Below are 27,978 nucleotides of genomic sequence, written 5' to 3' on the forward strand. Positions count from 1 at the left end.
TAATATTGCAATATAATGAGGTCATCATGAATCCACACGTTCATAGTAAAAATTCAAACAGTTTAATGACAGCGTTTCCTGTCAATGGCTCCCTCTAGTGGACGTGAAGTAAATTACACCACACTCGCAGCTGTGAATTGACTCAGACATAGCACGACTGAAGGCCTAGAGATGACATGCACGGCCCGCCATTTGTAAACAAAAAATACAATTTGCGTAATGCTGTTAAAAAATAATTGTAACCTTTTTCTGGAATAAAAGCGCCACTGAAAGTCAAACAAAGCTCTTAATTCCTCCTGACCTCATAGCCGGCAATGCTGAGTTGTATGGAGACGTCAACAGGCTGATTTGTGACACCGGCTGCTGATTGGATGAGAGACATGAAGAGTAGTGGGAACCAGATGATGCTGATAAGAGCAAAGATGAGAAATCCTCCCATGCCATATTTGATAACTTTCTTCTTTTTCTGTCCTGGTGGGTGGGGGAATTTCTGAAACAATGATCAATCACTTGATGAGGAATTAAAATAGTACAGAGGAGGTTTTTTAAAATGATGGTCTAGAAAACTTTGTTCTCTGACGCAATTGCTATTCTTCAAAATTGAATCAGAGGTTGGTTCATGTGTCCGTAAACAAATGCAAACTACTGCAAATCATTTCAAGTTACTTTGTCAGATTCCCTCCAGCATTTGAGGATGAATATATTGGCATAGATATCTTCCACACAGATCCAGCTGGACAAGGACAAAGTGGTATCGGTCCAGACCCAGTCCATCACGGCCCTTAACTCCGTCAGGAAGGGAACCAAGCGAAACCTGAAGCAAACAAGAGAAAACTATCATGATATCATGTGATGTGAAGCAAGGCACTAGACGTGTACCCTTGAAAGAGGAAGAGATTGAGGTAGTTGAAGTTCTTGGTGAGGAAGTTTCCCAGGATGCGATTTGGGTAGCCACACTTGATCTGGTACGCCGATAGTCCAAAGTAAATACACTTGACAAAGTACCACAACTGGGCCACGGGGTTACGGTTGAATCTCCTGTGTGCACAACACAAGGGTTATATCAGTGGTTGTTCATTATTCCAAATGAAGACATGAAATCTTACCTCTCGGTGACCCCTGGTAGGATAAAGAACATCCAAAAGTGGATGCCAAACACCAACACCACTTGGAAAACACACTTTCCCAGGAGAGACTTCTTCAGGTAGAGGGCCCGGTCCACTATCATTGTACCGAACTGGATGAGCAACATGACCAGGAAGGCTTCGGGGACTTGGTCCTCAGACAGGGACTCTGTGATGTCAGCCGCGGCAGAGTATTTCTACATGTACAGACAGACAGACGCATGTCAGCAATCATTTGATGGACTTCTATAGCACTGCAAACGTTGACCACGATAATAAACAGGCAAAATATTTCCATGCCAGTATTCAGTATAGCCTTTTTTAAAGGACAACCGACATCACTTTTTTGTTTCCTAACTGAAATCAGAAAAACATTTTATAGCATTTAAAATACCCAAAACACGCAGTATGATATTTTTAGTCAAATGCAAAACACCAATAAAAATGACTTAAAGTGTCTAAAAACGACTTCAAATTGAACCCGGAAGTGGCCAGTTTCAGAAGGTCCCGCCCCCTTGTTCATGACGTCACGCCAAGACGTCTTGCATTGCTCGAGAATCAAAACAATGGCTTCAGATTCTGAGAAGATGCTTTCTTGTTACACATCCAGTTATGAATATGATTCAAATAGTTCTGAAGAGGAGATTCCGTGCCATTTTGAGGCAATAGGGGGGGGAAATGTATCACCAAAAAAGAGGCAGATAATGGCGACCAAGCTCCGTGTGAGGAATTAATCAGCCCGTTTCCACAGGCTGATTAATTCCTTACATGGAGCTTTGTCGCCCTCTTCTGCGTCTTTTTTGGTGCTACACGAAGTTTGCAGAACAGCCAAATGCATTGACGTGATGGAAGGACTGCCACAATGTGTCCTTTTTTCGGTCAGGGGCGTTCCTTCAGTGACGTCACGTACGGACTCATCACCAACTCAAAAACAAGACTTCCGGAAGATTCAGCACCAGTCTTAAAAGGTAAAATATAGCTATATGCGGTGGAATCTTTGTAAAATACGGTCAGTAGAAGTCATTTGAAGCCATTTTACAAATTATGGACACAACTTGTCCGGAGACGTCGGTTGTCCTTTGACGGCTGAATGTAATCAATATTGAGCGATGTAACTATTAAAGAGCTCTATTCTAAAGTGACAAAAAAATATAGGTGAATATTTTCCGAGTAATGTGTATGACTGTGATTTACCCCAAAGGCCCAGTATCCATATATGGTCACGATGAAGTTAACGACATCAATGAGAAACATGAGGGCGTAGACGTCACACACAGGACTATAATCTGGATGGATGATGTCATAGAAAAATTGCCTGATGGGTAAGTAGATGTGAAGGGCCCTGAAACAAAAGAAAACAAATAATACATGACATCATTTGATGACAATGGGCCAGGCTATACATTACATTTAAAATAGAAATTTCAAAATAAAATATCAAATGTCACATTAATTACTATTAGGAAGGAATTAAATGATAGTTATGAAATCTAAGTTTCAAATAAAATACATTTAACTTTGTTTTATGATATCCTTTAAATTATCCACATTTCCCCTCAAAATCATTTAAATGACATAACAGATTTTAAAAACAAGCTAAATTAATGCAGCAATGTGATTAACTGGCATCTACTTTATGGTAAACAACACAGCGTGGGCCTTGTTTGGCTCATGTGTTTTACACGCCTGTGCTTTCATTCTCTTTCAAAGTGATTCTACAATAAAATGGAGTCGATTTGCAGTGTGACACATTGGAAAGGCGGCCTTGCAATTTTAGTAATTCCAATGTGTGATCAATCTGAAGACCAAGTCCTGGAGGAAAAGAATAGAAGATCCAATTTCCCAAAAAGCTAAAAGCATTATTTTTTTCAAACTCACACTTCAATAATGGTGGTTTTAACCTGGAGCATTTTTGCTCTGATCAGCTGCCTGGTCCTCTGCCTCTTGGTCAGTGGTGTTTTTTGCCGACCTCGTCTTTTCTTGCTGTTCTGCCTCTTGGGCTTGACTGATTCAAAAATCAATCAATCAATCAATCAATCATTATGGGAAGAAAATTAACAGAGAGCAGAGATACAAAGATTCACTAATATTCATGTATTAAAATAAAAACAAATGTTGTGAACCAAAAAGTACAGGTAATCGAGGTGAACTCCTTTTTACATTTAAAGGACAACCGACATCACTTTTTTGTTTCCAAACTGACATCAGAAAAACATTTTATAGAATTTAAAATATCCTAAACACGCAGTATGATATTTTTAGTCAAATGCAAAACACCAATAAAAATGACTCAAAGTGTCCAAAATCTGCAAATAAATTGAACTGCGAATTGGGCATTTTCAGAAAGTCCCGCCCCCAGTTCGTGACGTCACACCAGGACGTCTTTCCTTGCTGGAGAATCAAAACAATGGCTTCAGATTCGGAGAATATGCTTTCTTGTTACACATCCAGTTATGAATATGATTCAAATAGTTCTGAAGAGGAAAGCATACATGTTTGCAATCGATTAAAGAATTTATTCCGTGCCATTTTGAGGTATCTGGGGGCGGGAAAAGTAGCTTTTTGGTGCTACACAAAGTTTTTAGACCAAACAAAGTACAGCAAAATGCATTGACGTAATGGAAGGACTGCTACAATGTGTCCTTTTTTCGGTCTGGGGCGTTCCTTTAGTGACGTCTCGTACGGACTCGTCACCAACTCAAAAACAAGACTTCCGGAATACTCAGCGCAAGTCTTAAAACGTAAAATATAGCTATATGTGGTGGAAATTATTATTAAAATACGCTCAGTAGAAGTCATTTAAAGCCATTTTACAAATTATGGACACAACTTGTCCGGGGACGTCGGTTGTCCTTTAATGTGACAATCAAAAGCGTGGAAAAGTGAGTTGCTTCTGATGACGCAGTAACAATTCCACTGCAAGTATAAATTACTTCCTGTCAAAAGGCCAACAGATTTTCAGCAGTGTGTTCACCATCTGCAGAATTTGCTCTCTTCAGCTTCTGAAAGATGGATGTGGTGGATGACTGGAGGGGGAGGAATTTGAGTCGGCGTGTTTGTTTCTCCTTTTCTGCTCCTGTAAGTTTCTTCTTGTCCACTTTCTTCTTTAACTTCTTGAAGAAATCGGGCATCTCCACTTCCTTGTTGTCCCACAGCCCGTGACACTGCGCAGTCATGGACACAAGTACAGTATGATACTATTATTTTACTGAGCACTTGGCGTTTAAAAATAACTTAGTTACTTTTCAAATCATGTAATTAGGAAATTAACTGAGTTATTGATAGAGATTAGACAGAATAGAAGTTATCATATTTAAAAGTCCCATGCTTAGCTGGCCAACCGAACAATAGGCCCACAGTGAAGGCGCAGATGGCACGGGGATAATCTGAATTAAACATACATAGCCTGTTCGCTGTGGCGAAAAGCCGAAAGGAAAAGAAGAAGTCTGTTAACCTGTCATCTTCATCTAGGACACAGGTGTCAAAGTCAAGGCCCGCGGGCCAAATCCTGCCCGCCACATCATTTTTTTCGGCCCGCGACGCAAATCAAACTTGTTAAATTCCATGATGATTGCTAAAATCTGAGCCAAAATTTCATATTTTTGGATGTCAACCACAATAAAAGTCATTATTCTTGACTTCAGATTTGAAAACGAGTTATTCATTAATTTGCTGTGTTCTATATGTAATATTTGAAAGGATTTAAACATTCTAATGGGTTCCCCAAATTCATAACGGCCCTCGAGAGGAAACCATAACTACAATGTGGCCCGCGGCAAAAAAATTAGGACTTGGGAAACGCCTTAGTCACAGGAGTAATTTAGGACTTGAAACTCCCTCACAGGAAGAGCTCATTAGCCAGGTTACAAATTTATCAGTTCGTGGAAAAGACAACCAATTAAAATATCTATGTTTTATTGCTTACAGCTGTTGTTGCTTAGAACGTCCAGCTGCAAACAGAGACAAAAAGCACACATGGTATAAACTTATTTATGTTCACCTTGAGAATAGAGCGATGGAAGAACAGAGCAAGCAGTTGAATGAGGTCAAAGAGGACATAGCCGTCCTTCTTCTCCACTCCGATAATGTTGGGCAGGGCAAAGGGACGTTCAGCGTTGATGCCTCGGTAAGCAGAGGTGGTCCAAGGGAAGAATCCAAACTGGAAGAAGTACTTCACCACCACATTGAGCTGAAAGAAACATGGGTAGATTCATTGGATGTGCCTTTATTTGTCTCGCAGTGGAGAAATGTACATTTCACAGCAGCAAAGTTATGAAAAGAAGAGGAAAGGAAAGAAAGAAGAAGAAAACAAAGGCAGCCACTCTCGCGGCGCCATCTTAAAGTAAAAAAAAAAAAAACAACAAAAAAGCCTCTTGGATAGGAGGCGAAACGTCCGAAAACCTTCACTTTTGTACAGATGACGGCTGAAGAAACCTTCTCATCGATGGACCACTCCTGTACGACTGAGAGCTTACACAGACGTAACAACAAAAAAAGTAAATAGCAAATAACATGACAACACAAAGACACAGAGAGCCATTCATTTTTCAGTAGAAGTAATTTGAAGCCATTTTACAAATTATGGACACAACTTGTCCGTAGACGTGGGTTGTCCTTTTAAGAGAGTACCTCAGTGTAGATGATTGCTGTCATCCAGAAGCGTTTGGTTGGCCGTGGCACAGACAGCATGGCCCACATGAAGATGAGGATGGGCAGGATGAGGGAGAGCAGCGACGCTGACACAATATGATTGAGGATGATGACAAAGTAGCACATCATCTCTGATTTCGACATGATTGTGTGGTAGAGGGCAAAGATCAGCTTCAGTGGCCTCGGAAGTGTCAGGAAAAACTTGTCCGAGTCTGAGATCTCATCATTCTCAAAAAATCTGTGTGAAGGAGTGAAGAGAGGTGAAAACACGAACAACTCTAAATAGCAGTATTAGCTTGTGATGCGCTATTCTTGCGTTGACTGACTTGTTGAGCAGCAACTCGCTAGCAGTGAGGTTCCTGGTTTCCTGACTTAATGGTTTTGGGAAATCAGAGCCATCCATACTTATTTCTGTGATTTCGTCCTTGAAGGAAAGGGAAGTGCATTCTGGGTACTCTGGGGAAGCATCTTCCTGAATTTGCTGTCGTTCATTATCTAGCTCCGCCCACTCTGTGCCTTCATCTTGTTGTTGCTCCATTTCATCAGATTCCTCTTGCTCACACCGTTTTTCATGTTCATCTTCTTCTACATCCAATTCTTTTTCAATGGAGTTTGCGTCATGGCAGCTGCCGGAGAAAATAAAAGTATTTTTGTAGCAGTTGTGACTGTAGTATGGACTTTTTTGGAAGTCGTGGGCTAATCATGCCTTCGACCACTTATTTCGATACAGTGATACCTCGGGTTACGAACTTTTCGGTTTACAAACATTACATTTATGAAAAATTTACCTTGGCATCCAAACTTTTTTTTCATACACGGATTATTCTCATTTTAATGGTTTCCCATGGGAAATTAATTTTTGGGATACACACTTTTCGCCTTACAGACTCTGTGTGGGAACCAATTAAGTTCGTAAGCCAAGGTATCACTGTATGTATATTTTGGTTTTGCGCCACCCAGAGAAGCAATGCCACAGGCCTTCCATTCTCACCTCGGTGAGACATCATCAGCATCATAAGAGCTCCAGTCAACATTAGCAGATTTTAGGAGTCTCTTTCTGAGATGGGTGGCAGCCGCTGTAACTGGAGGTTCATCGAGCTCCTCCTGGGTTGGCTGCCGGGAGCCCAGCATGGTTTCCTCTGTCATACAGCTGACAGGCCAAAAATGGGAAAGGCAAATTGAAGTTGAAAACACACAAATAACGCAATGGTGAATGGTTGTGTGTTGCACAAAGATTACGATTTGATTCTAGTTGACACTAATTCCAAGCAGACAAATCAGCCCATTTCCAACGGAGCTTTGGCGCCATCTTGTGCATTTTCTGGGACGCTACATTTCATCCAGATGCCTCAAAATGACACGGAATTACTTCTTTAATCGATTGGAAACATTTATGCTTTCCTCTTCGGAACTATTTGAATCATATTCATAACTGGATGAGTAACAAGAAAGCATCTTCTCCGAATCTGAAGCCATTGTTTTGATTCTCGAGCAAGGCAAGACGTCTTGGTGTGACGTCACGAACAACCTTCTGAAACTGTCCACTTCCGGGTTGAATTTGAAGTAGTGTTTGGACATTTTAAGTTATTTTTATTGGTGTTTTGCATTTGACTAAAAATATCATACTGCGCGTTTTGGGTATTTTAGATGCTATAAAACGTTTTTCTGATGTCAGTTAGGAAACAAAAAAATGGTGTCGGTTGTCCTTTAAGAATCTCAGGTTAGGAGTGTGTGTGGAGACACCGCACCTTGAGATGCTGCTAGCCCAGGACAACTTGGAGGCCTGGCTCTTGAGTTTGGCATAGGCATGGCGAGAGATAGGCGGAGCAGCTGGTGGTGAGGTAGGAGTTAGAATGTCTTCTAGGTTTCCATGAGAGGATGATGTGTTCTGACGGGATAACCAGTTCTCATAATACTTCTTCACGCTCTGTTGGCTCACCTCTTTGCCCTGCAGAGTGAGTGTGAGATTGAAAAAGAGAAACGGCGTGTTGAAATGTTATTTTCCATGTGTCGTCTTGTGTCCTCTCACCTTCTTTTGCTGCTGGCTAAGTAATGCTCTCTCAAAAAGCAACACTTTGGAAATGTCCAGGTTATCTTTGCAGAAGGAATTGAGACCCTGAGTGAGGTCATCGAGAAGCGACTGCAGGAACGCAAAGACGAATTTCAAAGTGCTAATGAAGCGCTGAAAAATGTTTTCTGGGAAGAAAAGTGCACATTTAGACATCGTCTTTGTTTATATCTAGTTAAATGGAAGAAAAAAAAACTGTCAGCTGAGTCACGTCTTATTACCTTTATCTTCTTGGCCTTCCTCTCTGGCTGTGGTTTCCTCAAGTTCATCCTCACTTGAGTCAATTCGATCAACACCTAGAAGAAAATATTTGCCGCATTTTACCATATTTTTATTGTAATATTACAGTGTCTGAAACTCATGACAAAAAATTAGCGGACACCATGGCAGACAACTCTGAAAAGTTGCCTGCCCGGCCATAAAGTTGCCTGCCCGGCCATAAAGTTGCCTGCCCCATTTTTCACAACTTGAAACACAGTAAGACTAATCACCAAAAAAACATTGTTGCGAAGTATAGAGGATTTTTTTTAAATTAAGGAAGTACCTACCACAAATGCTCCCTGGCTTAATTTATGGTAAATATCCCTTGCTGAAAATTTTGCTCCAGTTGTCATTTGTCGTCATGGTGCACAATGCAATGTTTGCGTTGCGTTGTCTGCTAAAAGTCACGTGGACTGCTCTTTCTAAGCGCCTTTCAAAACTCTCAATTACACTTTACAGTCACGGTATAGTCCGAAGCACGAAACAGGCTTCTGATTGGCTGCCGTGCCGAGTATGCAACTTGCCAAACGAACGTTAGTTTGGAAATTAATTCATTATTTAATTAATCATGGCTAGTCCTAATAACAAGTCCTCCCATTTGTGTGCCCCAACTCCTCACTCTGTTGTGCCTTAAGCTCTCTCTTTTCTCTCTTCTTCTGCTCTTTCTTCATTCGTCTCTTCTCTCTGCTCAGGTCCATCAAAGCTGCTTTAGAGCTGGTGACCCAGGCATTGTAAGCCAGCTAAGAATATGCATAAAAAAACATAACTGTTGAGGAGCTTTTGACATGAGGTTGTTTTTTTCTGTTCTCTTCTAGCTTCAACAAACCTGAAAAGCAGATTTCTTCTTTGGGGGTTCCTCCTTTTTCTTCTCTGGATCCTCCTCTTCCTCATCTTCACTGTCACTCTCAAACAGGTGATAGCCACAGTTGTTTTCCACTGTGTGATGTAGAACAGTGTCACACAGTGATAGAGATTAGAGAATAAGAAGTCATCATATTTAAAAGTTGCATGCTGTTGTATGCTTAGTCAACACTTGTGACTCAATACACAAGTGTAGCACGGGCAACCTGGGGTCATTCAGGTCAACGGACACAGCAAGTTAAACGGTCAGCTTCACAGGAGTCATTTACGACTTGGGGAAGTCTTTATCACAGGGGTAATTTAGGACTTTAAACTCCCTTTCACAGGAAGAGGTCATTAGTCAGGTTACAAATTTATCAGTTTATGGGAAACACAATGTTTTATTGCTTACAGCTGTTGGTGCTCAGAACGTCCAGAGGCGTGGTATTCTAATAAAAAAAAATATGTTTTACTAATGTATCACTTTAATTTGCATGTATTCTCAATAAATAGCTTGGCAGAGGGGCGCAGAATTCAGACGTATGTCATAGATGACTACGCTTCCTGCCGGCAGGAGGGACAATCTTTCTGGTTCTGAGTCTCTGTCCACAGTGTCTGATTGTCATATCTCTGACACACAGACAATATCCCCATTATCTTAGCTTTATTTTTAGATCAGTGGTTCTTAACCTGTGGGGAATTACCCACAGAGCCTATGGGGAATGTCACAGGTTAAGAACCACTGTTTTAGATCAACCATTTTCTCTATCGTCACTCACTCGCTGGGGTACATACAGACAAGCCACCATTCACATTTTCACTTATAGACAATTTAAAAGTCATTTACTAACCCAACAACATGCAATTCATAGGTGTAGGTTGAATTCCAAGCATCAAATTAATCAAAACATCTGTTTGTGTGGCATATCATTTACCTCCAGGCCGTGAGACCCAAGGCTTCCACCATTTTCCCGCATCCCTCTTTTCATTTTCCTCTTCATCTGAAAGACAGTGATCAGTCTGTGCATATCGATTCATATTTGCAAACGCCAGTTTAGTTGTTGTGTGACAAGCATTCATGAGGACGCATGTGACCCATGATATGTATCTGAAAACAATATCATTCATTATTGTCCGATACCGAGTGTCTTTGGCTTCTGATCGAGTGCAAGCCTCTCTTTGTCTTCTGGTGTTGGGCGACTCTTCTGCTTGGATTTGATCTTCTCCATCCTACAGGCGGGTGCGGAAAGTTTACAAGTGTTTTGTTTGTAACATTTAGTATATATACAAAAGTACTGGACAACCAGGCCATTGCAGCAACAGGAAGGATTTGTAAGTTTCCCAAACGCGGAAGGAGCCACATACAAATGTGTAAAACATCTTAGTCGATAAAAATTAAGATGTAGTCATCTAGGGTTTAGTCACTTCCTGCATTAAATTAATAAATTGACTAGAGGCATACTTTACTTTAATCCATAAAGTCTATTCAGGAGGATGGAGAAAACACTTTGATTGGTATATGTGGCTATATATATGTCTTACTGTTTCTTCAGTGTCTCCACAGATTTCTTCTCCATCTCCAACCGGGCTGCAACTTGCTTTTTCACTTTAGCCTCAAACAACTCAGCACCCCTAAGAGGTCAAGAGAGACATTTTGGAAAAAGAAGATACAGTAAATGTTAATGTTCGTTCAAACGAAAAAAAATCTATGCTGTAGTTAAGTTAATGAACACAAACAGTGACAACCATTTGTCACAAAGTTTGTTAATTTTGATTTACGCAAGACCATAACAATTCAAAAACCTTCTTGTTCAAATATTCTGAGTTTATTATGATAAATCTGATTCTTATTATCAGACCTGGAGGCCAGTATTTTGGCAGACTTGAGGTCAGCCACCACATAGAGGAAGTAGTAGCTGAGAAAGACCCTTCTCTGTGCTAATAGGACAGTGAAACAGATTGCATCCCACACGATGCCAGCCTCGCCTTCGGGCAACTCGCACTCGTCATCCGGCTCGGCTGAAAAACACAAAAAGAACAATATTAAGATTACATTATACCATTATTGGAAATAAATACATTCATTTTCAATTTCTGTTATTGTGGTTGTGTGGGAGCTGGAGGGTTTCTCAATTAACTTACATTGAAGCGGGCCAAAAGAGTCACCACTGCGAGGGCATTAAAATGGATCTGGAAATCATTATTTTACAGTGCTGCTCTCAATGGATATACAATTAAATCATTGTTTTAATCCTTTACCACAGTCAAAGTCATCTTAACAGGAATCGTGGCATTTCCACACCATCACAATCCTTCAGGCCATATACAGTATAGATGTACATTAGTTCCACAGAACCTCGAAATGGAAGTCCTACATTCGACCTAAAAGTCACTTTTTATTCAAGTTAAATAAGGCTGTTTTGGTTGGTGCTATTCTCACACGAGGACATTGTTTTTTAGACATAATAGACAGAATTTTAGACAGAATATTTGTTAATGACGCACAGTTAAATATAGAGACATCAAGTTCAATTGACACTCACGGACATCGTAGCCTTTTATGGTGCAGAACATACTGAAGGCCTGAATTAGCCAACATCCATTTTTCAACAGGCTGCCCAAGTAGGCGCAGGAGCCGAGCTAAAGAGAGAAATTAAAGAAGCTGTTAGAACTAGTTATATACACATCCTAAAAACATCCCATGTTCTTTCATTTCTACTTATTCTTATCAGTTAGTAAGTCCATATATGGACGTAGTTTAGTTATTTGTATATGTTAGTTAGTATACATGTATTAAGCTCAGTTAAAACCTTAAGCTATCATGTTTCAGTCTAATAATAAATATTGATGATTGTATCTAGCAGATGAAGATTTAACCCAACAGAAGCCATGTCACATTGCATCCAGAAATGCAACAACATAGACATATCTATTGATACATGTCTCACGTTCGGTAAGGGTTGTACTAACACATTGTTTGTTATCCATTTAGTATTTATCTTATCATTTTGGACAATTGTGGTATGAGCAAATTAACCCAACTGTATTTGTCTGTCTTTCAAAATGCTCATCCTGATAAATGCACAAAGATTCCTGCATGCAAAATTGGAGAACAACTCTATATGTATTTCTTTTAGTTTTCACTTCCTGTTTCTGGAGAATGACAATGTGTTCCAATAAATTAGACCATTCATGGTGATCCCTCTAAAATGATGGAACATTCTTACTAAATTCCCAAATTTTTGGGGTTTTGTCATTTGTTGTGGGGGGGCGGGGGGTGCGTTTGAAGCTTTGGTCAGACCTCTGGCAATGTTTTTGCCTCTCACAATGGGGCATCATTTGCGTTTGTACAGCTACCCCCACTTTCAATGCAGATAACTCTAAAGCCAATTCAGCTCAAAATACACTTTTTTTCTGATGAACGAAGAGAATCTAAAGTAGCATTGAACGTTTATGTAGTCCTAAAACTCAATATTCTGTGCAACTTCAGTGAAAATGACCAAAATCCTGGCACTGCAGTGGACACATATTTACACATCGTCTGGCAGTGAATGAGTTAACAGCAGGCGTGCACAGTGCTATTTGTTTTTGCAACATGGTGTACGATAATGTCAGTGGACTTACAGAAAGGAGATTCTTCATAGCGATCACAAAGCAGGTGTAGCCAATGAGCCAGTCCCACAAGCGCACGATGTATTTGACGGGCTGCATTAGCACACTGCTTCCAAACAACATGAAGTAGAAGCAGGCCACCAGGTAGCCCATACAAAAGATGTTGATGCGTGTGGTGCCCGTGATGAAGATGAGGCACAGCACTAGCCAAAAGAAATAGCTGAACACGAAAACCTTAACCATGTCAAGGTAAGACCTGTGCACAATTTATTTTCTTGTTATCTTCATTCTTTTTTCCCCAGCACATATCCTAATACAGTGAGACCTCAACTTACGAACTTAATTGGTTCCCAGACAGAGTGTGTAAGGTGAAAAGTGTGTATCTCAAAAATGAATTTCCCATAGGAAACCATTAAAATTGGAATAATCCGTTCCCGGGTTTCCATAAAATATAGTTTTTAACCAAATAAGCCTTAAAACTACACACAACATACCTTATTCTATGTATAATAAATGTGCTATTGTATTGTAATGAAGGAAATACACAGACACGAGCCTGTGGTGTTTTTTTTCGGTCCCATCATAGTAAAATTATCAGCAAAAAGCTCCAAGTAGGCGATCGACGTGTGCATTCAATGAGAGGCGGTGTGCAAAGTAGCGCCGGCTGGAGCGCTGTTCGGTCATGTGCTTCCGCCGAAGATCACTCCGCCAGCCGTGGTGGGTGTGTATTATGAAAATAGTGCTTATTATAAGGTTTAATTTTCATAAATTAGAGGTTCTTAAGACGAAAAGTTTGTAAGATAAGGTGTTTGTAAGTTGAGGTCTCACTGTACTCCATTGCAATTTCCAGCTATTCCAGACCTGCAGTGAAGGAAGTTATCCACAGGTATGAACTGGTTGCAGGAGCTGGGGTCAAGACTGCGGCTTATCTCCACGTTGTCTCCGGCCAGCAGTCGTACCGCTGCACGATTTTCCTCCTCAAACACCTGCCACTGCAAGGAGGAGCACAGCAGCAACAGATGGTCGTCTGCATAGAGGAACCGGAGAGAGATGGGAATGTACATGAGGCAAAATAACTTCCACTTTTTCTATTTTAGATACATTTTCTTGTCAATATACTCACAGAATATGAACAAGGGATTGGGACTCATGGCAAAATCTGGCATATAAAACCATTTGATGATATTTGAGGTCAAAGGTTGAAGTGCGGTCCTCCAAGGGTAGTCTATAGAATCAAAAAACAACACAAATGATCATTCATCCATTTTTCCACGTTCTACGGAGCTTGTGGAATCAGTGTCATGTGTTAAATGGAGACGATTCAATCTGACTTCTTGGGTAGCGATCGACATAGACAAACTACAATTCACAGTCACGTACTATCAAATAAACATGATTCATTGTATAATTTGTCTTGTATTATTTTACATTACTGATTTTTGAACTTATCCAACTTGCCAAGTTGCCAAGGAAACAGCAGGGAGTGCAATGACACCATTATTATTGTACATAACATCTACCAATCAATGGATGTCCAATTCTATTGTCAAAAACAGATCCACTTGGATTCTGTTGAGATTTTGCTATGTCTGAAACCTTGCGTCTCTGCCTATTTAATTGTCTTCAGAAATTCAACCATACCAACACACAGAGCAGGAGGGATCCCGATGCAGATTAAGTACTGCAATACTATGAGGCCCGCTGTGAAGCAGCAGTATTTCGGCCACACCTCCCCGATCGCCTTCCTGCGTCGCCGCGACACAACAGCAATCAAAGCGACAGAGTGAAGCGAGGCGTAGAAATCCATCCTCTGACCAATCACATTCACCGCCACAATTAAACTCATCTGAAAGACGGCAATACACGAAAGATGAAAATGTTAGAGATTGAACTGAAATGGATCAATAAGGACACTACTTGTCACCAAACTGAAAGTTCACCTCGAGGCCAAATTTGTAGAAGAAGAAATTGACAAAGTATTTCATGCAGGGACGGATGCCATGGTCCAAGTGCTGCCTGGTGATCCCGTGGAAGAGAATGCCGAAGGGTGGCGGTTTCAGGTTGTTATGGAGACGGAAATAGACCTGGTGCCGATGGACAGTCGCTTCAAATGCCAGCAGACCCAACACCATCAGATGGTTCTAACAAGCAAGTATTGGGACACATAGGGTGAGATTGAGAAACAACATGAATTGTGCGTGAATGTTCTTGTAGCACATGTAATCCTACCCTGAGGCAAGGAAGAATTCTTCCTTCACACTTGAGAAGAGCGCCACACCAGTAGATGGGATCCACGGGCTCCACGTAGAGGACGGATCTCTTCAGCAGCTCCATGATGTTCCCCCTCATTTCCATTCCAAGCTCCAGGCTCGAGGAGTTAGATGAGAGCAGTTTCTGAAACAGGAAAATTGGCAAATTGAAAATTATAGGTTGTTTCTTTTTAAAATATGGTAGAAAAAGGAAGAAAAAGGAAGAATGGTACATCTTATCTTAGGTGGCCGATTTCTTCAAAAAAAGCTTTGAGTTCATGTATTTATTTATTCACTGACCTTCATGTTCTCAAAAAAAAGACTTGATCAACGGTGTAAAGTACAACTACATCATCAACAAGCAACAGAGGCACTCACTGATGTGCAATTGGAGGAGTAATCGAGTGGTTTGATGACTTTCAGTTGGTAAAACATCTTGCACACCACCATGACACAGGCCCACACGGCCGACACGCTGGATGCCGTGGGCCGTAACCTTTGAAATGGGATCGCAAAGACCCACAGAACCAGGAAGAGAAAGTTCATGAGAGAAACCTGTCAAGATGGACAGTGGAAAAAAAGATCAGAACCTTAAAACAGTTGTTTATGTAGTGGCCTTTTGTTCGTACTCCACCTCTTTCAAGGACACCCAGATGATGCCGGAAGACACTACTTTGAAACCATGAAGCTCCATGAGTCTCCAACTCAGCTCCTGTAGTTTTTGCAGGCCTAAAACAGCCTGTATTAGCAGCAGGCTCGCTCGGTTCACAATCACGATCCACTTGTCATCACCACTGCTGGTCATACTGTCTGAGAGGAAGAAAAAAAATCTGACAGTGAAGCTGATGTAGGAACCAAAATTATTGTAAGAACACCAACCTTTAAAAGGACAACCGACGCCTCCGGACAAGTTGTGTCCATCATTTGTAAAATGGCTTCAAATTACTTCTACTGAGTGTATTTTAATAAGATTCCACCGCATATAGCTATGTTTTACGTTTTAAGACTTGCGCTGAATATTCAGGAAGTCATGTTTTTGAGTTGGTGACGATTCCTGACGTGACGTCACGGAGGGAACGCCGCTGACCGAGAAAGTGACACACAATGCATTTTGCGGTACTTTGTTTGGTCTGAAAACTTTGTGTTGATCTGTGTTGATGGCAAAATTAGAAGGAAAACACATAAATAACGCGGTGGTAAATCATTGTGTGTTGCACCAAGACTACTATTTGATACTAGTTGACACAAATTCCCAGCAGACAACTCATCCCATTTCCAACTGAGCTTGGTCGCCATCTTGTGCATTTTCTGGGACGCTACATTGGATTCCTGACGGCTCGGATTGATCCAGAAGGACTTCTTTAATCGATTGCAAACATTTATGCTTTCCTCTTCAGAACTATTTGAATCATATTCATAAGTGGATGAGTAACAAGAAAGCATCTTCTCCCAATCTGAAGCCATCGTTTTGATTCGAGACTCTCGAGCAAGGCAAGACGTCCTGGCGTGACATCACAAACAAGGGGGCGGGACCTTCTGAAACTCGCCATTTCCGAGGTCATTTTGAAGTAGTTTTGGAACACTTGAACTCATTATTATTGGTGTTTTGCATTTCACTAAAAATATCAGCCTGTGTGTTTTAGGTATTTTAGATGCTATAAAACGTTTTTCTGATGTCAGATAGGAAACACAAAAATGGTGTTGGTTGACCGTTAAACAGTAATAACAAAGCACCAAAAATAATCAGTTAATTTTCCAAACCATTTCCATCAATCAATCAATGCAGCTTTATCATATACGAAAATCCAACTCAAAATGCTTCACATTGATAAAATCCTCTCCCCTCCAGTTTTATTTGGATTTTGGAAAAGAAGCTTGCAGAATGAAGCAAATAGTGTTACCTTCTTCCTTCATCTCTTTCTGTCCTTCCTCACCACCTGCTTCTGAGCTCATCGAGAGTTCTATGTTATCCAAAGTCTCTTGGCTTTTCCCACTGCTTATGTTCTCCTTCTGAAGTCTGAAAGAAAAAATAATAATCATAAACAAAACTGAACACCATGAAGGTTGGAAAAATTGGAAAGTACCAACACCTTTGAAGAAAAATTTCTTCAAAGTTGCTCAAAAGCTTTCCGCAAGTTTCAGTTTTCCGATGCTTACCTTAATCGGAGCTTTTCAATGCCTTGTTTAACACTACAAAGAGAAGAGGTGAGATAAAGAAAGACAGAGACAGAGATATATTGCAATCATCAGTCAAAAAATAATTCAAAATTTGCCTCTTTTAACACTTGCGATAGTGTAGTTAATTAATTTAAATAGCTATATCCTGTACACATCCAAAACACGCACACTGATATTTTTAGTCAAATGAAAACACTAATAAAAATGACCTAAAAGTGTCCAAAAACGACTTCAAAATGAAACCGGAAATGGCCAGTTTCAGAAGGTCCCGCCCCCTTGTTCATGACGTCACGCCAAGACGTCTTGCCTTGCTCGAGAATCAAAACAATGGCTTCAGATTCGAGAAGATGCTTTCTTGTTACTCATCCAGTTATGAATATGATTCAAATAGTTCTGAAGAGGAAAGCATAAATGTTTGCAATCGATTAAAGGAGTCCTCCCGTATCAATTCGAGCCATCAATGGCATCTGGACAGAAATGCAAAAGATGGTGCCCAAGCTCCGTTGGAAATGGGCTGATTTGTCTTCTGGGAATTTGTGTCAGAGAATATCAAATAGTAGTCTTGGTGCAACACACAACGATTCACCATTGCGTCATTTATGTGTTTTCCTTCTAATATCGCTATCAACATGAATCACCACGAAGTTTTCAGACCAAACAAAGTACCGCAAAATGCATTGTGTGTCACTTTCTCGGTCAGGGGCGTTCCTTCAGTGACGTAGGGTGAGAACTCGTCACCAACTCAAAAACCAGACTTCCGGAATATTCAGCGCGAGTCTTAAAACGTAAACTATAGCTATATGCGGTGGAATCTTTGTAAAATACGCTCAGTAAAAGTCATTTGAAGTGATTTTACAAATTATGGACACAACTTGTCCGAGGGCGTCGGTTGTCCTTTAATGCTCTCTGCGGCTTTGACATGATAATGTTCTTGGTGCAAAATCAATTCACCTGAAAACATGCAAGAAGGCGTGATGACTTACAGGTCAGAAATCATGAAGACTGAATTTCTTAGTTCTTCTTCTCTAAATAAAGAATGAATGAAGAAAAAAACAATTTAATTGATGCTTTTACTACAAAGTTCGAAAAAATGACCCTCGCACACCTGGGTACTTCTCTGACGATGACATTGTCGATGTCACTGAGGGTCAGGAAGTCGGAGTTGAAGTAATGCAGCTGGAGAATACAAGCCAAGAGGAAGGCCGCGGGAAGTAGGATACGGGCAAAAAGCTCCACCGTGTCAAAGCGTTCCAAACCCAGATCTCGAAGACTAATTGAGGATACAAGGTGAAACTCAAACCCAGAATATGGGTGTCACATTCGTCTACTCACCCATCCTCGGACATCCCCATTATCTGTCGGAAAAGTGCGGACACGCTTCGGAATTGGTACATGTAGATGGCGATCAACACCAGCATAGAATAGCCAACAACTACCGCCCAGAACATCTTCAGGTAGCGACGCCACAAGTCAAAACGGACCTAAGTTCCAGAAACATAGCATAGCTTCATAATTTGCAAGATGCATTACTATAATACTATATTTATTTCATGAATGATTATTATTTTATGTTTGAGCATCATATTATTTCGTGTTATTATAACCGAACTTACATACTGTCGTTTAATAATTGCTTTGACATTTTTTTTATGTTGATGTCAGAGATATGACAGTCGGACACTGTGGACAGAGACTCGGAACCAGAAAGATTGTCCCTACTGCCGGCAGGAAACGCAGTCTTTCATGACATACGTCTGAATTCTGCGGCCCTCTGCCAAGCTATTTATTGAGAGTACATGCAAATTAAAGTGATGCATTAGTAAAACATAGTTTTCTTGATTAGAATACCACGCCTCTGGACGTTCTGAGCACCAACAGCTGTAAGCAATAAAACATTGTGTAACCTGGCTAATGACATCTTCCTGTGATAAGGAGTTTGAAGTCCTAAATTAGTCATGTGATAAGGAGTTCCCCAAGTCCTAAATTACTCCTGTGAAGCTGACAGTTTAATTTGCTGTGTCTGGATTGGATTGGATTATTTTGCCTTTATTCGTCTCGCACCTGTTGACCTGATTGACCCCAGGTTGTCTGTGCTTCAATTGTGTATTGAGGCACAAGTGTTGACTAAGCATACATCAGCATGAAAGATTTTAAATATGATAACTTCTTGTTCTCTATCAGTTGATATCTTCTGATTGGCTGTTAAAGTTTAAGAAAAGCAGTAAGTGATTTAGTTTTAATAATTGCTTTGACATTTTTTTATGTTGATAACTTCTGATTGGCTGTCGAAGAAGGAAAAGCAAGAAGTGATTTAGTTGCCGGGAAAAGTGTGTTTTCGATAGTAGTGCGGTGCAAATGTCCTTTCGGTAAAGCCTCGTTCTAATGGAATCCACCTTTTTTTTGCCGTTTCGTAAGTAGAAGTCTATTCACAACAACGAACCAACTCCCCATTTTACATCATGAATAACACTGGCATTTTCTTTTTATAACAAGCGGAAAGGAAAGCTTGAATGTGGGACCATATTGTAGGGATGTGACAAAAATGTTCAATAATAATTCATCACACATTTTCTAATGCCATATTAATGTGCATTTAAATAGCTTTCAAATGATGTATTGTTCTATGACAAATAATAAGGAAATAATGGAATTTTTAATTTTCGAAATATGAGGGGATTTTCTGCCTGTAATTGCACAGTTAAAACAATGAAAATCTGTGAGCGAGTTCTTTATTACAGTTTAAAATCAAACACTATTCATCGAGAGTCTTAAAATGTAAAATATCGCTATATGCGGTGGAATCTTTGTAAAATACGCTCAGTAGAAGTCATTTGAAGTGATTTTACAAATTATGGACACAACTTGTCCGGAAGCGTCGGTTGTCCTTTAATGTTCCTGTTTATCTTTTAAGGAAGTACCGTCCCTACTCATGAAAACAAATAGACCGCAGGGTTGCTGACAGTATCCAAATGGAGAATTAATGGTGTCTTTTACCCACAACCTTTGCAGCCATTAGGCCTTTGTGTGCTAAGTGTGCAGCATGTTTCTAAAAGGTCAGCAGAAACAAAAGAAGGGTGTGAGGAAAACCAGGGAAATGAGAGCAAAAATGGACGTGTGTGCATTTACAGGATGAATTAAAATCAATAGAGAGGACCACTTTGGGTATGTTTATGCCTTGTCTAGGCATAGATACAATTGAAGACCTCCTGAAGAGATGAACCTTTGTAAAAATTACTTCGATCAGAGTCTCATGAAGAAAAAAAAAGAATTGCATCATCATATCCACCTTTACAAAAATAGGTAATAATCTTTTGACTGATGCTGTCAGATATTATCATGGTAGTATGGTGGCACTGGTGTGCTGTACAACGCATTTTGAGCAACTCGAATAACACATTGAGGATTGGATAACAGACCTGATAGAGGACGACGAAGGAGAGGAAGAGAACAATGTAAAGAATCTTGTAGACAACCACCTAGGCAAATAAAATAACGTCAAGGTTAGATACGGTACATTTCTATTACGATCATGTTTTCTATGACCACAAATTGAAATACGACCAGTGTAACTCTGCACAAAGATGGGTTAAACGGAAGACCTGCTGTAGGTAATTTCACAGATGGGTATAAGCTAGTGGATCTTCAATCATGGCCAATTATTTTTCAAATCAAAGGTTTGTTTTATTCAATAAAGCAAAAGCTAGAAGCAAATTGCTACAAGCCACGTGGACTCCTCTTTCTAAGCGTGTTTCAAAACTCTCAAGTACACTTGACAGTCACGGTATAGTCCGAAGCAATGCAAATTGCCAAACCAACGTTCATTTGGCAATTTGCATACTCGGTACGTCAGCCAATCAGAAGCCTATTTCGTGCTTCGGACTATACCGTGACTGTAAAGTGTACTTGAGAGTTTTGAAAGGTGCTTAGAAAGAGGAGTCCACGTGGATTTTAGCAGACAACACAAACATTGCATTGTGCACCATGACGACAAACGACAACTGGAGCAAAATCTTCAGCAAGGGATATTTACCATAAATTAAGCAAGGGAGCATTTGTGCTAGGTACTTGCTTAATAAAAAAAAACCCTTTATACTTCGCAACAATGTTTTTTTTTGCGATTAGTCGTCTTATTGTTTCAATTTGTGAAAAATGGGGCAGGCAACTTTATGGCCGGACAGGCAACTTTTCAGAGGTGTCTGCTAACTTTTTTTCATGAGTTTCAGGCACTGTAATTAATCCGGCAAGCACCCAAGTGTTTTTTTTAACATTTTTTTTTTTTTTTTACTGTTTATCGGTGCGTGTGTACCGTTCCAGAGAAGCTGACCACAAAGAACATGGAGCAACAAAAGAGTATCCAGTATTTAACCAGGACCCCCTTCACTCCTGAGATGAGCATAGTCACAATTGGTGACGGCTGATTTTCTTCTGCTGAAAAAAGGTCAGAACACAAGAGAATCAAAGTTTTAACACACATGAAGTGATATCTCCATGACAAACAAAGACAATGAAATTACGTTGAATAACTTTGACTTCATCAAGTGATTTGGACTTCAGCCTCTGCTCCTCTTGTCTTTCCTTCAACCGCTGACGAAACATCAACCAGAAGCTGAAGCTGTAGAATACCTGCAAGCACAGCAGCACTTCAGTCTTGACAAACATTGACATTCTTCACTTATTCGTCACTCTAAACAACACATAGTTTTAGATAGCCTTTCTTTTCAGATATCTTTACATTACCTTTGGTCCCAAGTGGATGCAGGGTGCAGGGTGATAACTATTCAGGTCAAAATCCGCGATGACAGCCGGGGGCAGACCTGGGTACAGCTCAGCCCGGCTCAGGCGTAAACCACTGACAAAGCCCAAAACTACAAGGACGGTGCCATACACAGCCAGGAAGGGGGCTGACATCATAGCATACCGCCGTCGGTCGCGCATCATCCAAATGATGCAGGACCATACCAGCAAGGCAAAGGTCAGCCAGTTGTTGTAGGTGATACTCCATACCTTCAGAGCACACAGGGTGAATAGAACAAAACTATTGCCGAAGTTAACTTGTGTGATGGGTTTTTTGTCAGTTGATTGCTGACTTTGTACCATCATGATGATGAGGCCGCTGACATAGCTGTGTTTTTGGATCAATCTACCAAAGATGACCAGACCACTTGGTTTTGAGTCGGAAGGAGACATTTCGGTCAGACTTGCCAAGGACCGGTCAGTTCTTTCCATTTCACTTTGGCTCTCTGTCCCGAGCAGAAAAGATAAAAACAAATACAGTAAAGTCTTGTTATATCGATATTCAAGGGAGTCCGAAAAAATATCGATATAACCGGGACTATCGATATATCCGATATCGATATAACGAGACTTTACTGTATTAGCAGTTATGTTTAACATCCAATGCAGCAATAAACTAAAAAAGAAATGAAAACATCTTTTGGTGTATTTGATTGTGTATACCATCCGTTGGCAAATGTATCCCTGCATACTGTGGGAGAGGATAACAGTTGGTATATCCGGCACCTCCCAGCAAGCTTCCTTGATCCTCTCCAGAGACACCTTGCCATGAATTATGCCTCATGAAGATCATTGACTTTGGAAAGACAATATACAGAATGGTGAAAATTAGGACCATAAAAAAAAGAACCAAAAAAAATTGCACCTCATTTGGATTGGATTGGATTGGATATGCCTTTATTAGTCTCACAGTGGAGAAATTTACATTTCACAGCAGCAAAGTGATGAAAGGAATGAAAGTAGAAAAACGAAATACATGAGCTGCTGGAAAGGCAGCCACTCTTGCGGCGCCGTCTTGAAGTCAAAAGAACAAAAAAAAAAAAAAATTTGGTAGATATGTTTCCTCTTCTGTGCTGCTCAAAAGCTGAAATTAAGGGGGGAAAACACATTCTGGATCATTTCGTCATTCTAGCAAATGTTTGGATGGAAATAGTGCCAGAATTGCTAATTGATAGCAAACCACGTGGGGTAAACTTCAATTCAAAAAATACAACAAAAACCATGCAAACTGCTTAAATATAAAATAATGAAGGATAGTAACCTACTTTACTACTTTATTGTAAGTAGAATAATGCAAAAAAAAAAACTATTAAATAATACATTATTGAATACAGTCATTACATTGACTGAAAAGTGACACACTTTAAGTCATTTTTATTGGTGTTTTGCATTTGACTAAAAATATCATACTGCGTGTTTTGGGTATTTTAGATGCTATAAAACGTTTTTCTGATGTCAGTTAGGAAACAAAAAATGGTGTCAGTTGTCCTTTAAGTGTATGTATAATAAACCAAGATGAACACCTCAACTACAATGAATACTGTAAACACAAACGCAAAAATATTCAACAGAACCGGATAGTTGAGAAGTATGAGTCTGCATAAAAATAAAAAATCATATCAAAACTAAAGAACGTGATTTGAAGTACGTAACTAATTCAAGATAAACCCATGATGTACAGAGAGTGCTTGGTATTTACATCATGCTTATCTCCTGAGATGTACACCACTCTGGAGAAACTTGGCGGAGTATCTGTACTGTAGACTGCACTCTCATCACGGTCATCATTATCCTAAAGAAATAAACACAACAATTAATAACCTAAAAATAAATATAAAAAAGACCAACAAAAAAGACCCACAGGGATTTCAAGAATGGTTGCCCACTATTTTTTACAGTGATTCCTATTTTGCAAAGGAAAAGAAGAATATTAGGGAGGGGAATGCAAAAGAAAACAAACAAACAAACAAAAAAAACTAGACTGAACACCTCTAAGGGAAGCGGATAAACAAACCCAGACTTAGCTCCAAGAGGCAAATTTGCAAATTTCCCCATTGTGGCACTATTAAAAACGTTCTGATTTTTTTATTTCTGAAGTCTCAAGAAGACGAATACAGAATGGATTTGGACATTGTGTTATTGCGCCCCTAATTTTTTTTCCATTAAATTTTTGGGATGATTTGCGAACATTATAGAAAACATTTTTATTTACGTTAGCCAAACAGCACAAAGATAAACGCAATTTTAACCAACCTCCTCTGTAATATGGATCCATTTGTGCAACAGCGTAACCAGAGTGTAATACAGCAGCAGCAGGACTAACGGATTGATAAAGTCAATCCAGCTAACGTTGGGTTGCAAAGCAAGCATGTGCGGGTCAGAACTGTTGGTTCGAATCACTCCTGTCATTCCAAACAACCTGAGACATGAATAGACATCCAAGAGGATAAGTAAAACACAACACTGAAATCTACAATTAAATACCAATACACTATTTGGATAATGGCGTACCTTGCATATATATCATCAGGTGGAACTAGCTGCTGGGACAGGGGCAGCTGGTAGACATAAAGTGCTAGAAGGTGCCCGCCACTGAAGATTGTCATCATAACACATAGAGAGCTGAATAGAAGCAGACTGGTTGATCTGCCAATCACCCACCACCACACCAATCCAAGGAATGTCCCAAAATATACAGCAGAGGTGAGGGATGGAAGTATGATACCTGGGGCATATACATACATGTACAGTATGTAAACAAGGTAAAATTCAAGCGTTCACCAGAATCCATAGGTTTCCTGCCTCCCTGGTTTTTTTGGGGGTCACGTACACATGACAATGGAAGCTATTCTGGGTGTAACGGGGGACCGATGACAGATTTCCACTTTCTAAAATTATAATTGACCATGTCCCAATTCCGTTATCTTTACAGTGTCGCCTTCTGCAATTTACCTGCCAGTCCCAAAAGCAACGTGACAACCACTTTCCCCGCTGTGTTCATGATGGCTGATAACAGTAGTCGAAAGGCAGCCGCAAACATCAGCAGTTTCTGAACAAACTGAGGTGGAACCGACTCAACCGGTACCGTGCTCTCATCCGAGCTGTCAGAGGACTCACTCCCTCCTTCGGACTCTGTGTCAGAGGTGTCCGGGTCCTGCCAGACCATAAAGAACCAAAATCAGGTATGTCCCTGTAGATTCCTGACTCACCTTACCTTCCTGTCTCCTTACCTCGGAGTCAGAGGGAGGGATTCCATTTTCATGGAGGTTGACCTGAGGTACAGCTCGTAGTAGCTTTTTGCAGAGTCTTTGTATTGAAAGAGTGGAGACTAGAAGGCCCAAATCAGGTGCCAGGAGGCGTATAATGTTGCCTGGATCGACCGAACTGAATCTAGGAACAAAGATGTATATATACAAACCAAATGTTCTCAATTTTTGTTGGTAGGTGAAATAAATTACATCTATGAGACCCAGGTTAAGTTAAAATACCGTATTTTCCGGTGTATAAGGCGCACCCAAAAGCCTTGATTTTCTTGAATAGATAACCCTGCGCCTTACACGCAGGGGCGCCTTACATATGAAGTAATATTGACCACAACAGGTTTCACAACTTCTATCAGAAGCCACCAACTCCATTTCCCCCGTAGAAGAAGTATTGCGAAAGCCCAGCCTCTACTGTAGCACCTTATAGTCAAAGTCAGCTTTATTGTCAAATATGCTAATATGCATGACATACAGCTCGGATAAAATTAATGTCCTCTCGGACCCAGTGTGCAAGGCACTTCTAACGTGGCTAAAAAAACACATACAATTGACAACAGACAATACATGTAATTTCTGAATGTAAAGTGAGGTAGTGACGTATATAAAGTGACGTAATGTAGTAATGCAAAAACAAACAACAAAAAAGGGTTGAAGTGAGGACTTTCAGAAAAAAAATTAGAAGAACAAAAAATTGTTCAGGATGATAGTACAGCGTGTAGCGTGTACTCAGAGTTCGGTGAGTGTGGCAGTGGGAAGGTGCAGGGTGGGCAGGGCTGGGAGGGAGTTGAAATTCCGGACTGCCTGGTGGCAGTGTGGTGTGCCTTACATTTAGAAAACTTTCATATATTATATATTATGTTTGGAAAGCTTTTATCATTCATTTATGGTGCGCCTTATAGTCCGGTGCGTCTTATATATATGAAAACAGTTTTAAAATACATTCATTGGGGGCGCGCCTTATACTCCAGTGGGCCTTACACACCGGAAAATACAGTATACCTTAGAGGGCCAGTTTCAAGGTAATGATGGGGAAACAGACGGCCAACATATTCTGTGAACTGACTATCATAAACTTGCTTTGATTCAACCAGCATGACTAAAAATGTGCTTAAATGCAGTTTTTCTTGATAACCAGTTGATATTATTCTTTCTGATCACCACAAGTACACTTCAAGTTGCCATTTTACTGTTTATGTCTTTATAATATTCACAGTGCTTCATTATTTTTTGTGTGTAAATGTTCAAAGCCAAATGAAATCTCATACCTCACAATGCCCACGTGGTAGAGGAAGTCATCCCAGTAGCCACTCACTGTTGAAAAAAAAACATCAGGTGAAGCACAAAAGACACTTTGAGCTAGCAATCTGTGATTTTTGGAAAACTGAAACTATCGCTTTGAGTTTACTCTACCATGTGGGGTGACGTAGGCAAAAGGGATCTGCATAAAGCATTGCAGGGTGAGAAACATCAAACTAGCGTAAATGATCCTCCGCAGGAATTGTCCCGTGTTCCCTGAAGAGAAAAATAAAGTGTTATGTAAAGTGGGGTACAACATTCTCAGATCCATTTTCAAACATATTTTATCTTGTTCAAGGTTGTGGGGTGCATGTTAGGACAAACAACTGTACAGACATTTACACTGAGTGGAAGGTCAACCCACTCTGCTGTATGTCATGCATATTAGCAGTGTCTGAAACTCATGACAAAAAGTTAGCGGACATCCGGGCAGACAACTCTGAAAAGTTGCCTGCCCGGCCATAAAGTTGCCTGCCCCATTTTTCACAACTTGAAACACAATAAGATGACTAATCGCAAAAAAAAAAATACATTGTTGTGAAGTATAAAGGATTTTTTTAATTAAGGAAATACCGACCACAAATGCTCCCTTGCTTAGCATCCTTTCTAAGCGGCTTTCAAAACTCTCAAGTACACTTTTCAGTCACGGTATAGTCCGAAGCACGAAACAATTTGCATATTCGGCACGGCTTCGGACTATACCGTGACTGAAAAGCCTACTTGAAAGTTTTGAAAGCTTAGAAAGAGGAGTCCACCTGGCTTGTAGCGGTTTGCTTGTAGATATTGCTTTAGTGAATAAAACAAATATTTGATTTGAAAATAATCTTTTTTTTTTCTTGAAGAAGTTGTCGGTCACCCGGGGCGAGACGTTTTGAAAGTTGTACGCCCCGGCCCTCCGGGCAGATGTTATTTCAAACACTGATATTAGCATATTTGACAATAAAGCTGACTTTGACTTGACTTTTATATTGAGTAAAAATTAATGATTGGGTGTTTGAGTCTTTTCACAGCAGTTTGGCTGATTTAATAATGGAGTCAGTTTGACCCTTTAACAGAATCTTTGGATTTTTAAATATCGTTACCCCATTTTTTGTGATTCATAGTGGACTTTTGTATCACACTGAAGCTTAGTAGTGTGTTTGTAAAAGATAGTTTAATCAATTTTACATAGTATTAGTGATTCTGGCTGAGCAAGCAAGTTTGCTATTGATGTTCTTTTTTTAAAGAGCTTCGTGTCACTTGTACCGGTCCTATAAACTGTATGAACTCTCTCTCTCTTCCTCTCTCTCTGTGTCTCTCTCTCATTCTCACCTCCCCCCTCTCACACACACACTTAGGCTGATGTGAGGAAGCTCATAGTTGGAGGGTGAGCATCATTGTGGGCTGGATGGAGCTTAAAGAGACTCAAAGACTGAAAGGCAAACAGTTTTTAGATGGACAGTAAAAGAATGGTAGAATGCTGACAGTACATCTTTTAATTCCTCGCTGTAATTACCAAGCTATGTATAATTGATTTGACGATTCCTACCACATCCCTTTTACACTGTGTGTGTGTGTGTGTGTGTGTGTGTGTGTGTGTGTGTGTGTGTGTGTGTGTGTGTGTGTGTGTGTGTGTGTGTGTGTGTGTGTGTGTGTGTGCGTGT

General features: G+C 40.2%; 1 protein-coding gene across 1 annotated transcript in view; it reads right to left on the reverse strand.

The window, feature by feature from the left end:
* LOC148904079 (piezo-type mechanosensitive ion channel component 2) overlaps positions 1-27,978 on the reverse strand; it is a 34,644-nt gene that overhangs the window by 4,108 nt on the left and 2,558 nt on the right. The window contains exons 3-50 of the mRNA XM_089013747.1: positions 26,450-26,551; positions 26,305-26,350; positions 25,007-25,166; positions 24,729-24,930; positions 24,288-24,501; positions 24,030-24,195; positions 23,476-23,568; positions 22,822-22,860; positions 22,440-22,575; positions 22,077-22,222; positions 21,720-21,986; positions 21,497-21,605; positions 21,289-21,410; positions 20,399-20,458; positions 18,315-18,463; positions 18,088-18,252; positions 17,966-18,007; positions 16,962-16,994; positions 16,706-16,821; positions 15,439-15,614; positions 15,183-15,359; positions 14,785-14,949; positions 14,496-14,696; positions 14,197-14,401; positions 13,679-13,780; positions 13,417-13,582; positions 12,568-12,811; positions 11,487-11,583; positions 10,803-10,962; positions 10,486-10,575; positions 10,085-10,173; positions 9,879-9,944; positions 8,930-9,039; positions 8,723-8,843; positions 8,064-8,138; positions 7,804-7,970; positions 7,523-7,722; positions 6,766-6,924; positions 6,101-6,400; positions 5,754-6,012; positions 5,125-5,313; positions 4,099-4,288; positions 3,003-3,129; positions 2,319-2,466; positions 1,107-1,321; positions 880-1,038; positions 667-814; positions 302-490 (exon numbers count right to left, since the gene is read on the reverse strand). Coding sequence (XP_088869873.1) covers positions 302-490; positions 667-814; positions 880-1,038; positions 1,107-1,321; positions 2,319-2,466; positions 3,003-3,129; positions 4,099-4,288; positions 5,125-5,313; positions 5,754-6,012; positions 6,101-6,400; positions 6,766-6,924; positions 7,523-7,722; positions 7,804-7,970; positions 8,064-8,138; positions 8,723-8,843; positions 8,930-9,039; positions 9,879-9,944; positions 10,085-10,173; positions 10,486-10,575; positions 10,803-10,962; positions 11,487-11,583; positions 12,568-12,811; positions 13,417-13,582; positions 13,679-13,780; positions 14,197-14,401; positions 14,496-14,696; positions 14,785-14,949; positions 15,183-15,359; positions 15,439-15,614; positions 16,706-16,821; positions 16,962-16,994; positions 17,966-18,007; positions 18,088-18,252; positions 18,315-18,463; positions 20,399-20,458; positions 21,289-21,410; positions 21,497-21,605; positions 21,720-21,986; positions 22,077-22,222; positions 22,440-22,575; positions 22,822-22,860; positions 23,476-23,568; positions 24,030-24,195; positions 24,288-24,501; positions 24,729-24,930; positions 25,007-25,166; positions 26,305-26,350; positions 26,450-26,551 — 7,061 coding nt within the window. The remainder of the gene's footprint in view (positions 1-301; positions 491-666; positions 815-879; positions 1,039-1,106; positions 1,322-2,318; positions 2,467-3,002; positions 3,130-4,098; positions 4,289-5,124; positions 5,314-5,753; positions 6,013-6,100; positions 6,401-6,765; positions 6,925-7,522; positions 7,723-7,803; positions 7,971-8,063; positions 8,139-8,722; positions 8,844-8,929; positions 9,040-9,878; positions 9,945-10,084; positions 10,174-10,485; positions 10,576-10,802; positions 10,963-11,486; positions 11,584-12,567; positions 12,812-13,416; positions 13,583-13,678; positions 13,781-14,196; positions 14,402-14,495; positions 14,697-14,784; positions 14,950-15,182; positions 15,360-15,438; positions 15,615-16,705; positions 16,822-16,961; positions 16,995-17,965; positions 18,008-18,087; positions 18,253-18,314; positions 18,464-20,398; positions 20,459-21,288; positions 21,411-21,496; positions 21,606-21,719; positions 21,987-22,076; positions 22,223-22,439; positions 22,576-22,821; positions 22,861-23,475; positions 23,569-24,029; positions 24,196-24,287; positions 24,502-24,728; positions 24,931-25,006; positions 25,167-26,304; positions 26,351-26,449; positions 26,552-27,978) is intronic.

Source organism: Hippocampus bargibanti, linkage group LG01, assembly GCF_051943395.1.
Source record: "Hippocampus bargibanti isolate YZ-2025 linkage group LG01, ASM5194339v1, whole genome shotgun sequence".
Lineage (NCBI taxonomy): Eukaryota > Metazoa > Chordata > Actinopteri > Syngnathiformes > Syngnathidae > Hippocampus > Hippocampus bargibanti.